We start from the raw sequence: 13,988 nt of genomic DNA, 5'->3' as shown, positions 1-13,988 counted from the left end.
CGCTGCCATGGCGCACAATTTCATGGCCGATTAAGTGGCGTGATGTCACGTCGTTGTGGCTCGCCAGAACGCAGCGGGACAGGAACGGAACCCATCCCAATAACTCGTGGCACATCGCGCCGCTGGAGATGTTTATGAATGAACGAATGAAGAACGACGGAGAGCCTGTACAGTGAATAATTGGTCGTAGTTTCGGACATGTAACCTACTCATATGAGGACGTAGGGTCTCAGGAAGCTGATATAATATTACATTCATATTAATAATTTAAGATGAATTTCGTTAGGTCTTCAGCGTTTCTGATGTCACGTATCTATTTAGATTTTAATTGGCGTTATGAGTTTCTATATATTTCTGTGTATTTCATCCTAAGCCAGAACACACCATTCAGCTTTGCTAATACAGCCAAAATAGTTTGGAGTTAAAAACTGAGGACCAAATCCGACATTACGCAGGAACCAAACGCCAGTATTGTTATTTCATTGTCCAGCCGGCCACATTTCAGGGTAGAGATCGAGAGGCGCAATGGTGGCCAACTCCTCAGTTCAGTAGACAGTAGACCTTGCTTTCTAAAGTACTCCTGCAGCTCTGTATGTCGGCCGAACAGAACACACCGTACAAGTCTCTCAACCCCTTTGAATGTCATATTTCCATAATGAGGCACTGACAAATAAATACACTGCTGAGGCTGTCAATCCCTCCCCATAAATCTCTTGGAATATTCCGGCACACTCTGATCTGGAGGATTTGGCTCCGATGGCAAACTGGGATGTCTAATCCACCTCTGGCACACTGACTGACTGCGAGAGCTCAGCTTGGTTTACATGTGGTGACGCGTTAATGGTGGTGCAGATTGTGTTCCTGGACTCTGCTCTTTTCCTGATTCACACCGGTGCATGCTTGTGTTGGCGATGCGTGCCTTGTTTATCCTTCAGACAGACAGATTACTCAGGCCTCACACCCTACAGCACAAGTAAAGGATGGCGTGATTAAGAGATTATGAGGATTATATTTATTCAAAGGACACTTGCCTTTCAGGTCATAATGGAGTCTCTCAGACCTTGCATGTTGACAGACGCGAGCGTTGCTTCTCAGTGTTGCTTAATAAATGAGCATTATGTGTCTTTGCTTTCGTCCTGTGTGTCATTCTCTCAAGACGTGTTTCCATGTTGACCGCCTTGTTTCGACACGAGCCCAGACTTCCCAAGAACATTGTGTTTCTTTGGGAAACCAAGTCTGCCAAGTGATGTAATGGATCTGTCCTGCTGAATGAAATGAGCTTTTCTTTTCTTTTTATTCCAACGTTCTGTGATCTACAATGGCAAGACAGTCACAAAAACACAACAGAAGATTCCACCATCATCTGCTTATTTGACTTGGAGGTCTGTACCATGTGACCAGTCCCAGGCAGTTTCTATCTATTCACGTTGGACCTTGTCCTGTTGTTTATGATTCAACTGTGACTCTGTATTTATCTATCATAAAATCAAATGAAGCGCCATTTCACGTCCAAACTAAATGGGGGAAAAGGAACGGGTCCGGACGAGGTTTTTTTTTTTTTGTTTTCACTCCAACCACCGATGTGAAAAATGGATTTATCGTCGCACCTGTGGTCCTCAAATGAGACTTTTAAATTGCATATAAACTTGACTATGAGAGAGGTGTAGCCTGGCCACAGCTATACCTGTCAGGTTTTGGATTTGAAAATGAGGACATTTTTCCTCACATCCATCCATCTGACTTTGTTGTTGTACAGGATTTGTTCCCACGAAGCATGACTTGCTGGCGGAACACTGCCACCCAAGCTACTGCAGGGTGCTTTTTTCCCCTGTTATATCTTGTAATACGGGAGATTTACAGGCATATACTGATACAGGAGGAGCGGTAAAATTCGTCAAAACAGGAAGCCATGCTGCAATTCGCGTGCAGCACAACCTATCAACTATTAAGCAGCATTACTTTTCCCGAGTCTTTTGACTTTCTCACTCGTTCAAATATAGACATAAAGCAGCATCCGCACCATGGGTCCTTATTGAGCTGTTACCTTCATCCACCAATTCTGTACATACACCAGAGATGGTCAACATGTGGCCCTTTGGCTGTATTCATGCCGCTCTCATTACGTCCCTCAATATAAATCAATAAAAGATGAGGAAAATACCTGGTAAGAAAGCACTTATTTAAAAAATCATAATCTCAAATATGCACATCAGATATATGTCACGTTTAACCCAGCTCTTCCCTCATGTAATATTTATATTGAGAATCTTAAAAAATGAAATAAAAGGAAACTCAAACAACTTATTTTCATTCAATAAAGTCCTGGTGAAATGACACTTTTCCTTCGTGGTCCCTCATGTTCGGCGTGAGTGTGGCTCCTTAGGAAGTAATAGTCTTAATAATTCCTCACTGTTCACTGTGTGTGTTGCTGATGTGAGTTGGTCAAGTCAATATTTCAAATGCTAAAAATTCTATCTAGTTAGATAATAGAAATGTCAACGAATCATGCTCAGTGAGAATCTCAGTTTAAATGTGAAGCTTGGCAGAGGTCTGCACTCTCTGAGTGTGTTTCAAATTTCAATTATTTTGTTTGTTTGTATTGTTTTATTCGACTGTAGCTTCCACACTGATTTATTGTCTTTTTTTATTCCCCCGATGTGACCTTCACTACATCCCTCACTTAACAAAGGTCACGTTTATTTTTTAACTCCTTTCTTCTGTCTTTATTTGTTTATTGTCCCCAACTTTAAAACTCATAAAACTTGTTTTGCTGGCACATTTACACCCACGATGTAGGCCAACTGGTTGTGTGGTGAATCAAGTTTTGGCTCATCTTCATCCAGCCATGGGAGAAGAGAGAAGGACCCGGTGGAACCCATGTTGGAACTGCAGGGTGAAGGACCTGAGAGACATGAAGGCACAGGTGTAGGAAGCTTGACAGAGAGACGTTCGGACATGAGGCCCGATAGATCTAGTGGAGCGTGGTAGCGAAACATGGCAGACCGTATTCAAATCGATCTCAATCCAACAAACAAAAGTGTCCTCCAGTTGTCTTAACAGCCTCACTCCAGGCTGATTTCAGTGTGTGATCTTATTTTTGCAAAACAAGCTGCAGGATCACCAGAGATTATATACGTGTTGACAATAAAAACACAGACAATCCTCAGACATTAAACCAAGATTACAAGGTTTAGCCATCTTACATAACTTTTTTTTTTTTCCACAGATGAACATTTGCCTGAAAAAAACAAAGCGACGGCCAGGTGAGCGCTTGTTTTTCATGTTGCCACGGGCAACCAAACAGGGAACCTGTGTGGTTTAGAAAAGGAAGGGCTGTGGACCAGAGGTTGCCTCAGCGCTGGGCGCTGGGTGTGTCTGAGAATTTCTGACATGATGTCCGTGTGAGAACACACTGATGCCTGTTTGTTGACGAAGCTTTTGACAAACACTCAACAAATATTTGTGGACCTGTCTGAGTGATGTGTGTGCAAGGGGAAGTCTTGCTTTCTGTTGATATGTAGCAGGTATTTGCACATAATAGGCTGATTCGTTTCTAAATCTGGTTGTACGGGGCTAAATGGCATGGTCAGTAGAATTAGACCAACAAGTTGATCTGATAAACACCATGTCGGTAAGAAGAAAGGACCAGCCTCATTCCACCGTGACCTTCTCGGCCATCCCTGACTTCCACAGTGCTCAGCTCTGGGTGTGACACAGGGTTTCTTTCCACTGAGATATGTGCTATAAAGCCCTGGAAGAGAAGCTAGCAAAGGAAGAGTCAACATCTTAGAGGGAGGGAGCAGATGAGGCCCGCTGTTTGTTCAGTTCAACTTCACTTTTAAATCAAATATGCCACATATTTCAAAACCTTTTTCGTCACGGTTCATTGGAGTAATGCAGTGCAACACCCACCTGGCATTACATTTGTGAAACACAAATTGCAAAAGTAGCTATAACCGCTTTCGCAATTTGAATTTTTTTTTCAGCACAAAAATCTGGTGTCCGAATGCGTCCGTACTCCTTCACTCGCAGACTTTCTTCGGCCTTTATCTCTGTGTTTCTTTTTTGTTTTTTTTAGGCTTGACCCTGTTGACTTGACCAGCTTTAACCTTTCGCCACGTGTCTTTGTCATTTCATCACCCTGGACATGCAGCGATCTAACACCTTTAAAACGTGTAGCATTCACATGGTGAACACCTTCTTACAATGCATCAGTCAATCTGTTGATCATTTACAGAAATACACTGCAGTATAGACTCAGCGTAGTGGTGCTTTACACGAGGGAATCAGACTTTGGGTGGGGTGGCGCTGAGTGAGGCATGGAACACAAAAAAACATCATAAAAGACGAGTGAGAAGGAGAGTGAAGGTTGTTGGGATAGTCGAGAATTTAAATCTAATTTTCTTCACTGTTTTACCTGCATATGAAACTGTAATAAAAATGGCAATACATTATTTAAAAAGCACCTTTGCTCTTTCCACCTGCAGCTATAGCGTGTATTGTCGTTCACAGGCGTATTTTTGTCTGGATGTCTGTCCAGCTGTTGGCAGTGTTCTGGGACTGGATGCACTTTAATGTTCAAGGGTTCATTGCACTTTTTAGCGTGAGTCACAGCGAGTGCAGATCATTTTCACTTCATATTTGAAATGCTATAAATTCTATCCAGTTAGATCATATGAATGTCGGCGAGTCATGTTTAGCAAAAATCTCAATTTAGATGCGAAGCTTGGCGGAAACACGCTGCACGTTTTTCATGCCGAATGTGTTTAGTGATAAGATCAATAAAAGGTAGGTCAGGAGGCTGAAGGAGAAAACAATGAAATGAAATTTCATTGGCTGGTCATTCATTGGCTTTCTCAGGCATCGGTTGAGGTGAGGAACGAGGGGGTGACGTGACCCCTTCACTTTTTAGGATTGTTTTCTCCCCACCCCACACAAATCCAGTGAGCCATCATAAACCCGGTTATTATATTTTGATAGTTAAGAAAATTCCGATACTCCAGAACGCACTGTAGCCAGACCAGCTAGCAGGTAGCACAAGGTCGTGCAAGTAGCTTGATCTACGGTGGCCTGAAGTGGACAAAAGCTTCGCCCACTCCCCCCACCTCTGAAAACAAACCGCTTTCTGCACAAACACCTTTTCTCTGACTCCATTTCAAACCGTAATCTTTCATCTCGTCACCACATTGATGAGATCAATATCTGAATATTCAGGTTTTTGCCCGTCGCAACAATCCTGTGTGTAAGATTGTGACAGTCATAATCCTTTCCTAACTGTTCCAGGTACGGCGGACGTCTAAGCAGATGATACTGTACACTCTGAACATGTCAGCAAACCTTTCATTGAGACACATGGGCTGGGAGAATTTCACTTGGACATATTTTACACTCACACTAGTTTGTAAGAAGAGAGGTGGCAGGCAGCACACTTGTGCCGCTTGATTTCATTTTCCAGTTGGGAAAGGAGTCGTTTTGACAGCAGCATTCAGACATGACACGCCTGAAGCTTTATATAAAATTCAAAGATTTGGCGTGGCTTTTGTTGCTCTTCATCAAAGGGCTGGTCGCCTGGCAGCGAGCGTTTGAGAAATGTATGGACTCGTGATAACCTCAGCAGAAAGCAGCTTTGGAGTTTGAGTGACAGGATTACTGTCGTGCAGCAGGCCACTGGACGGCCAGAACGGAGGAAGTTCAAATGTAAATCTGCGGTGTTAGTCAGAGACAGGGGAAAGGTTGGCGAGAGCTGGAAAGGTTCAGGAACAGAATGTTCTGGGGACAGACTGGCTCCCAGGCAAACGTTTGCTCTGGACAACTGCAGACGTGATCATCTGTAACCACCATGATACAGCAGGATGAAGGGGCTACTATGGAACTGTTGTCTTCACAGCACTATTTTGTCAATGTGCCGTGTCTTAACTGGAGAAAGATTCATGAGGGACTGACGGCAGGGTCATGAGCCAGGACTCTGAGGTCAGCAGGGCAACTCTGGATGGCTTTAGCTTTGCTTTGTCAGTGCCATATCAGTCCCTCTGTAACTAGCACCGCTGGACACACCGGCCATCTTGGCCTTCTAACAGAGAGTTTTGTCTGTTCCTAATCTTAGTATCCTTTCGTGACACGCCTCAGACGGAAAAATACAAACCGTACTGGCTCCTCATAGCTGAACTGCACCGATTCTTGGAGCTTTTTATGTCACTATTCTATTTTATTTTATAGTAGAGAAGATTGGTGAAGGACTGTTATTATTCAGATACAATAAAACACCAAAGTGTAGCAAGTGTTTAAAACTCACTTGTTTTGAGTGACAACACCATGCTCCTTAAATGTAGCTGGTGAAACTCAACCTCAAACCCCAAACTTCCAGTCATGTGATCTGGAGGTCTTATCTGCGCAGGTGATTACAGCTACTGTACTTTTAGTTCCCATGGCATTTACTGCTGCAGAGATAAGGGCTCTCCCTCCAGAACAAGTAAACATTAACTCATTTGGAATCATATTCTCAAATGAACGGGGAAAACAAAAGTTGTTTACTAAAGAATGTTTACGCGTTACCTTGTCTGTTAGTTACCATTCGAAAAAGTGTGTTCAAACAAATGATGCACTCGTGCTTATGGGTGGATGAAAAATATATATTTCCATTCTGTTTGATTTTGATGAGATATTGGCTGAAATATAAGAAATAGAATGTGTGATATTATTAGAAATGTCACCCTTGAAAAACCTGTTTCTTTGTCAAATTCACAATGACAATGATGTGTCTTGCACATATTAGTATATTATGAGATGAGAGATATAGCGCATTTTGGAACTATTTTTGAGCCTATTTTTAACTGAATAGGTGTTAAAAAACTGAATACAAGTTTAATAAATAACACGTACAACTAATGATACTGTTGTTATTTTTGCTTGCCATAACATTCCAATGATACACAATATTCCATGGAATAATCTAATTTCTAGTCTAGCTAAGTATAATAACCTAATCTCACTGAATTATTCATTCGACAGAAAAAAAATCCAATAATTTTATCTTGTTAGAATTTGATTTTGAGATCACTTTCAAGTGTCATTTTATGAGCTTCAAAATGAATACCTGTGACGTACGTCTGCCTTGTCATGACGTGTAAAACATCGGCGAGGCAAAGTTCAATTAAAGGTCGACATTAAGATTGCAGGAGTTATCAAATAGTGTTTTTATGAGCGAATGATCACATTAGTGGCCTCTTGTTGGAGGGTGGATGACGTACACTTTGTGTCTTCACGTCTCTTTATCTCATCTACGAAGGAGGTTGAGATGATAACAGGTCTGTACCTTCTCCCACTAGACGTATCATCAGGAGCTCTCCGAGTCAGCACTGTACAGCCGACTCTGGCTCAAGTTCAGAAGCCCACGTGGTCAAAACAGCAACGACGGCACCAAGAGTAGCGGCCCAAAACAACTGGCATTAACCTTCAGAACAAAACATTGCATCCCTGGCAAACACTTTGAGGTGATGAATACCCAGGGGTTCATAAGCACTCTGGCTGTGAGGAACACAGAGCAGGCCAGTTTCAATTTACCTTGCACAATAAAACCACCCGCTAATTGAACCAACATGACAACAAAGTTTTCCAATAATCTTGTGTTTACATAAAGCATTCTTTTTAGATAAGATGTTGTTTACTTCTTCGTCCCAGCTATTTCTTTTTCCTCCTTGTCCTGTTTTGAAGTTGAGATCTATTTACCAAGATTATCACCCTGCAAACGTTTGGAACTGCCAGTGGAATCTTTCTTTTGAAGATTAAAATTCAGCGTCTCAGTCTTGAAGCTTTAATGCGTGAGCATCTGAGGATTTTATTTTACGGAAGCGTCAGTGTTTCTGATGTAAGGGTTTTGTTCGTGTTGTTTTAAATAACCGCAGTCCTTTTTCGCGTCTATCAAGTTGACGGTAGAGAAAGTTGAAGATGTGTTTTATTGTGACATTTATGTTTCTGTAAATAATGCAGATTGTGCCATGAAACTATTAAACCGTCAGTGTTTGGATTTAAGTTTGCAGGAATCACTGATGAATTAGTGAGTAGTCGCACCACAATTTGCTGCACTGCTAAAAGCGCAATCACAACTTTAAAAACATATCTCATGTACAGCCTTGAGAACTTGTTTGACACATTTGAGGCTCAAAAACCAATCCTCTAACCCTCTACCCTTGAGCTCGGTTTGTCACACGCTCTGATTGTAGAGTATATGGTCATGAGCCTCATAATGTACTGCAACAGTAGAAACACTGTTTTACAGTTGACTGTATTCTGTCGTTTCCATCTCAGCTGTAAAAGATGTTTAGCCTATGCTCAAAAAAAATTGCAGAAAATGACTCCAAATAAAGAGGTAGTGCACACGCCCAGCCTGCATGTGGCGCTGTAATGCTCTCGCTTGTTTGCTGTGACACCTACATGTACTTAAATGGCCCTATAAGGTCCCACTTCAAGACCACTGGACTAAACTATGGCGTCATCATCTTCAAAAGCAAGCAAGTCTGCTCCCACCCATGAAGACGCAACACCAATGTTTTCAAATCTGTCCACTCTCAGTTTCAAAATGATGCGAAGCAAAGGTTGTGAGGATAAAACCGACACGGTACCGCCACTTAGTTTGCCTTTGTACCTTCAGTCAGAGCAACACAGCTCACGTCCAAACGTTTAAACTGCAGTAGACTTGATTCTCAACTGTCTTTTGGACTTACTTTTGTTTTGATATCAGTTTAGAAAGGGGACATAGTCTTCAAATGTCTCCATGGACTGAAGTCAAAACCCTCATAAATGAGGCCTATTGTTCTTCAATAGGCATCAGAAATATTATGCCTGTGTCAGAAACTGAAGACAAACAAGGAAACCAAAGAGATCCGTTCGTTCTGAACTCAGCCACATTAACCTGGATAGTGTTTGTCACAATAAAAAAAAAAAGCCATCCGGACGCATGGACTCTCATTGCATCTTCCTGCAACTTCAAAGGTCAAACATGATCGGGTAACTTGTCAAACAGATTGTTGTCGACGCGAGTTGAAAACTCAACATGTTTCAGAGGTTTTTGTGAATCGAGCTGATAACAGTTGCGTAAAGGGAGACACACCTGGCCTGGGTACAGGTTATATAACCTGTCCAACATTTGTCTGGACAGAAGTGACCACCGGGGACTCATTTTGCTCTTTTGCATAACAAATGCCAGCACAAACCCCCTTTCAGTCTTTGCCGCCAGACGGTCTAATCTACCTCGTCTTAATCCATGAGGTGTCAGCACTTTTCAGGAAAATGCTGATCCAGGAAGACAGCACTAACAGGCTGCTTCACTTTCTTTAAACTCATACGGGGGTTAGTAGTGGGCAAAAGAAGAGCTGCTGCTGCACACACCTGTGGAAGAAGAGCAGGATGGACAGCATGGTCTGGTCAATGTTGCTGTTGCAGATCCCCTCGTTCAGCAGGAAGCAGGGGTCCCTCACCACCGAGTCCAGGGAGTCCTGCCGCATGATGTTGTTGAGCTTGTCGGTGTTCAGGTTGTGGTACATCAGCTGGTTGCGAAGCTGCCGGAAGTGGTTGACACTGGGGCTGGTGGGGCTCCCTGGCAGGCCCCTGGACGGAAGGCCCCGCGACGGCGAGCCCATGGTGTCGTCACATCCACTGGCCAAATCCTGGCAGCAGCTGCAGCAGTCCAGGCCGATGGGCGACAGGCAGTCATCCTCTGACATCTCTGAGCGGCTGAAGAGAAGCGGTGCCCAGGTGCAGTCGAGACGCTGGAGCAGTTTCAGTCTGAGAGGTGTGACCGGCGGCGCAGCTGATAGTATCAGGGCGTGATCCTTGGCTCTCACAAAGGTAGACTGGGCAGGGCTTGTCGGAGCTCAGGTCCCGGCCAAGACGACAGGTTGAATGGCTCCCTGAGCAGCCCGGTCCCGCCGCTCCACTGCCTGCTTCTGTCCCTGAGTTCTCCCCTCCTGTGGCGCTGCTGTGTTTAGCCTTTTGTTCGGGGTTGAGGCTGTGTTGCTACTGTGACAGAAGGAAGAGTGAACACCCACCCCTGCTCACGCACACACAAATACCCTCACTCGCACCGATTCAGCAGGAGTCCGCTTTAAAGCTAAACCCAGAAGCCGCTGGCTGCTTATCACTGTTTTCCCTGTACTTTTTTTTTTTCCTTGGGTAGCGTGCCTGGAGACAGAGGGCGGGAGGGGAACCAGGGAGGGACAGAGTGGGAGGGGGTGGGTTTTAGCTGGTAATGTACGAGGCAGTCTAGACATGCAGGCATTAGAGGAAGGGAAACTGAGAGGGAGTCAACCTTTAGAGCATGCTGAAAACGTGCTCCTAGCTCCACCCCGCCATGCTGACAGGGAAGTTCATCCCACCAAGGCTTAACTCTTGAGTTTGGGGCGAGAAATCCAATCCAGTTGTTCTGATTTCCACCTGCTGAATTTCATTTTGCAATGAGAGACTTGCTCGTACAAGCTCTGAGAAACAACATGGATGTAGACCAGTGGAATGTTTATCATCCTACAGGGTCCTCGCACACTTGCTCTACCATACATCACATTTTTAACATGACTTGGCGCTTGGAAGTGTGTATTTGTTACTAATGTATCTATTTATGTCCATGCATTTACCCTCTATTTCTATTTTTGTATTTCCATACATTTTTGCTGGTCCATTTTAAGTTGGTTGCCAGTATGTATGTATGTGTGTATGTATACTTTTTTTATATTAAGGTATTCCACTTCATATTTCCATATTCTACTTCTACTTCCACATTTAATTCCTTATTATGGCAGTCTCATGATTTCATATGTAGAGCGTAAGATGGCTACTTTATGGATGGAGACCTGGTTTCCGATGGGAACCTGACATTGCAGAAAGAATTGTCTGTATTCTAATGCGTCACATTGTTTAGACAAATCTTTGGAAAAGGTATTTTCAATATAATGTGTAACCATCCTCCCGGATGGGGAGGTGTTCCGGGCATGTCCTAGCGGGAGGAGACCCCGGGGAAGACCCAGGACTCGCTGGAGAGATGATGTCTCCGCTCTGGCCTGGGAACACCTCGGGATCCCCTGGGAAGAGCTGGAGGAGGTTTGTGCGGACCGGGAAGTTTGGGCTTCCCTGCTCCGAATGCTGCCTCCGCGACCTGACCCTGGATAAGCGGTAGAAGAAGGTGAAGGAAGGTGAAGGTGTGTAACCATCTTTTCTGTTGTCTGGAGAATTAATGTCAGACTGAAGCCATTTGTTGGATGCTAGCTAGTAGCCATAGGTTGACCCAGTTTCATGAAACAGTGCCCTAGTTTTCAGGGCCCAATAGATGGCGCACTTGACTGTAAAATATTTGGCTTTCCCAAATGTTTCAATGAAGTTAATTCCTCATCATTTTCAAACTGTGTGCGCCACTGTTTCATGAAACTAGTGATGGGTAGATTAGGTTTCACGACACAGTATTGAAGGGTTGATGAGACCACCAGATTGCAGCAGTAGAATGTTTGGACCTGAACAACTAATGAAATGAAACCCCACATCATTTCAAAACCAAGAGCGCCAACTAGTGGCGTCTGAAAATCAGGACGCTCTTTCACCAACCGTGCAATACTGTTTCATGATACCCATCACTGCTCTCTACTAGTGATGGTTTGACCCATTGTTATGAAACGGTTCCCTATTTTTGGACCCCAATAGATGGTGCTCTTGGCCCTAAAACATTTGCTTTTCATCAACTCTTTCAATGAAAATAAAATAAATAATAGAAAATAACTTAAAAAATGAAATGATAAACATTGCCGCTCTCTCATTTAAAAAAAAAAAAAAAGAGCACTCAGAACTCTAAATAGAGATCGTAACCCACATACAAAAGAAGATGCAGAACCTACAGTGAGAGCTGTTTTCTGGAGCGTGTGCTTCGACTTATAAGGGATCTCTGCAACTGGGATCCCAACCAAGGCAGCCGCCTCCGAAGGATGAGAAGCAGCACGCCAGCATAAAAACACAACCTTTGAAATAGGAATACGGACGCCAAGAAAATGTTAGCTTCCCGACTGAGTCTGGATGTCCTTCCAAAGGAACCCAGGAACTGGATGAGTGACAACGACTGTTTCCCTTTTAATGCCTGAATGGCATTTGTTGGCAAACTGCTCCAGATACACTGGAAGATCCAGACGTAAAGCAGTATTTCTCTCTATTTAACCTTTGTATTCATGTCAGAACTCGGCAGTCAGAGCAATGATAGCAGTTGAGGACAAGCTAGTTCACGACTCAGCATTTCTGACTAGAAAAATAAACACATCTTATCAGTCTCCTCCACGATCAATGTCTATATCTGTTCTCCATCAGTTAAAAGTTGGGAAAGTGTCGAGGTTTGCATTCTCCAATGGGCTGTGGCTCAAGGTCTGGTGAATGTGAGCGTAGAATCGCTGCAGGGATACAGATGGCTCCAGGAGGAGCGCGCTGCGACACCTCTGACCTCGACCCGCTGACCAACAAGCGTTTCGCATGCTGTCACCAGATGGCAGGTCACGCAGGAACACGACAACAAGGTAATTCTGTGTCTTCCTCCGAGGCATAATGCTGCTTCAGTTGCAGTAAAAGTGTCACATAACACATTCTGGGCAGCAATGGGATCAATTAGGCAGAGAATATGACTGACTATTGCTTTATTGAGTGTGTAATGATGTCCTCAGGCTGCAGGGCTCCTCGCTGGCAGTGAGCAAAGACTGACCTCTAGTGTCAGCTGTGGGAACTGTGAAGGCAAATCTGCTTTGCTGGAGTGAGGAGGCCATTCATTTCTCTCCCTTGGAGTCTTCAGGGTCAGCAGCAGTTTGTAAACGGTAAAGAAAGTGGAGCGTTATAAAGCGGTACAATATCTCAAGCCTGACTGTACCTTGTACATTTTTAATCACCCCTGCTGCAGAGGGCAGACGAAACTTTTCCTGCTCCAGGAAATAATGTTCTCTGTGAGTGCAAAGGGCCTTGTGTTGACGGGCAGGGAGGCAAAGCTCTCATCCTTGTCAGCAAGCACGTCTTCTTCTTCGTCCACTGAGCGTCTTCTGCAGAGGAGGAACACTCCGGCTGCAAATCTTTTATTTCCTTTTGCACCTGCAGTCAGGTGAAGAGGCTAAAGAGAGAAGGGGGATGACCTTCAATGACCCATACACCCACCATGTGATGCGATCATTATTAGATTTCTTCCTATCGATGTGTGTCTGTTGCGAGTGGCCACTGTGAAGAATGATTCTCTTTCCTTCACAGGCCTTGAAGTCTCCTTTTTGGAGGTCAGAGAGGGGGGCAGCCTTTGGATTGCTTTATTTATGGTTATTATTTATTATTTATGATGTGACAATGGCCATCACTAAGTACCTTCAAATTAGAGCGCTGTCAGAATATTTACGGCAAAACCATTTCAATCAAAAGAACAGTTCTTTTGGCCGTCAGACTGTTGAATTCGTGAACAGCCTTGTTGTTATTTTATTTTATTTATTTATTTATTTGTTTATTTTATTTTATTTTATTTTATTATTTAGTTACTTTTTGTCAGCACTTTATTCCAAAACACTTTCCTAGTTAGTGGGCTCCCCACTGACCATGGCAATAAATTTGTTTCTGACTCTGATTCTGAATTTGATTCTGAGTTTGTCAGAGGGAGTCGGGGAAAGGAGTGCACCTGAGGTCATGAGAAAGCCTTATATTCATGAGGAGAGCCCTCAGTAAACATCCACTGCTTATCTACGAAGCAACTCGGCTGCTGTTGAATTTGCTTTTTTGGCGACATCAGCGAAAAGCAGCCAGAGGACATGTGTGTTACCTGTGTATGTCCTGCTGCAGCCCAGCTGTGTAGCCTGGCCATTTGCTCTCGCCCCAACAGGCTCCTGGTGCACGCTGTACGAGGTGCTCGAGATCGAACGGAGATCCTGGAGAGAAATCGTCCCCATCCACGGCTGTCTATTTTAAGAGAATTTTAGTTTGTGTTATCTTAAATGGTGTTTTTAACA

The 13,988-nt window shown here is 43.8% G+C and overlaps 1 protein-coding gene across 1 annotated transcript in view; it reads right to left on the bottom strand.

The window, feature by feature from the left end:
- tsc22d3 (TSC22 domain family, member 3) overlaps window positions 1-10,124 on the bottom strand; it is a 35,047-nt gene extending 24,923 nt beyond the window's left edge. The window contains exon 1 of the mRNA XM_053878493.1: window positions 9,385-10,124. Within this exon, the coding sequence (XP_053734468.1) occupies window positions 9,385-9,719 (335 nt within the window). The 5' untranslated portion in view covers window positions 9,720-10,124. The remainder of the gene's footprint in view (window positions 1-9,384) is intronic.
- Window positions 10,125-13,988: the final 3,864 nt, after the last annotated feature.

This window comes from Synchiropus splendidus, chromosome 11, assembly GCF_027744825.2.
Source record: "Synchiropus splendidus isolate RoL2022-P1 chromosome 11, RoL_Sspl_1.0, whole genome shotgun sequence".
Taxonomy (NCBI): domain Eukaryota; kingdom Metazoa; phylum Chordata; class Actinopteri; order Syngnathiformes; family Callionymidae; genus Synchiropus; species Synchiropus splendidus.
The sequence above is the reverse complement of the archived record's forward strand: the minus strand, read 5'-3'. Positions and strand labels throughout refer to the sequence as shown.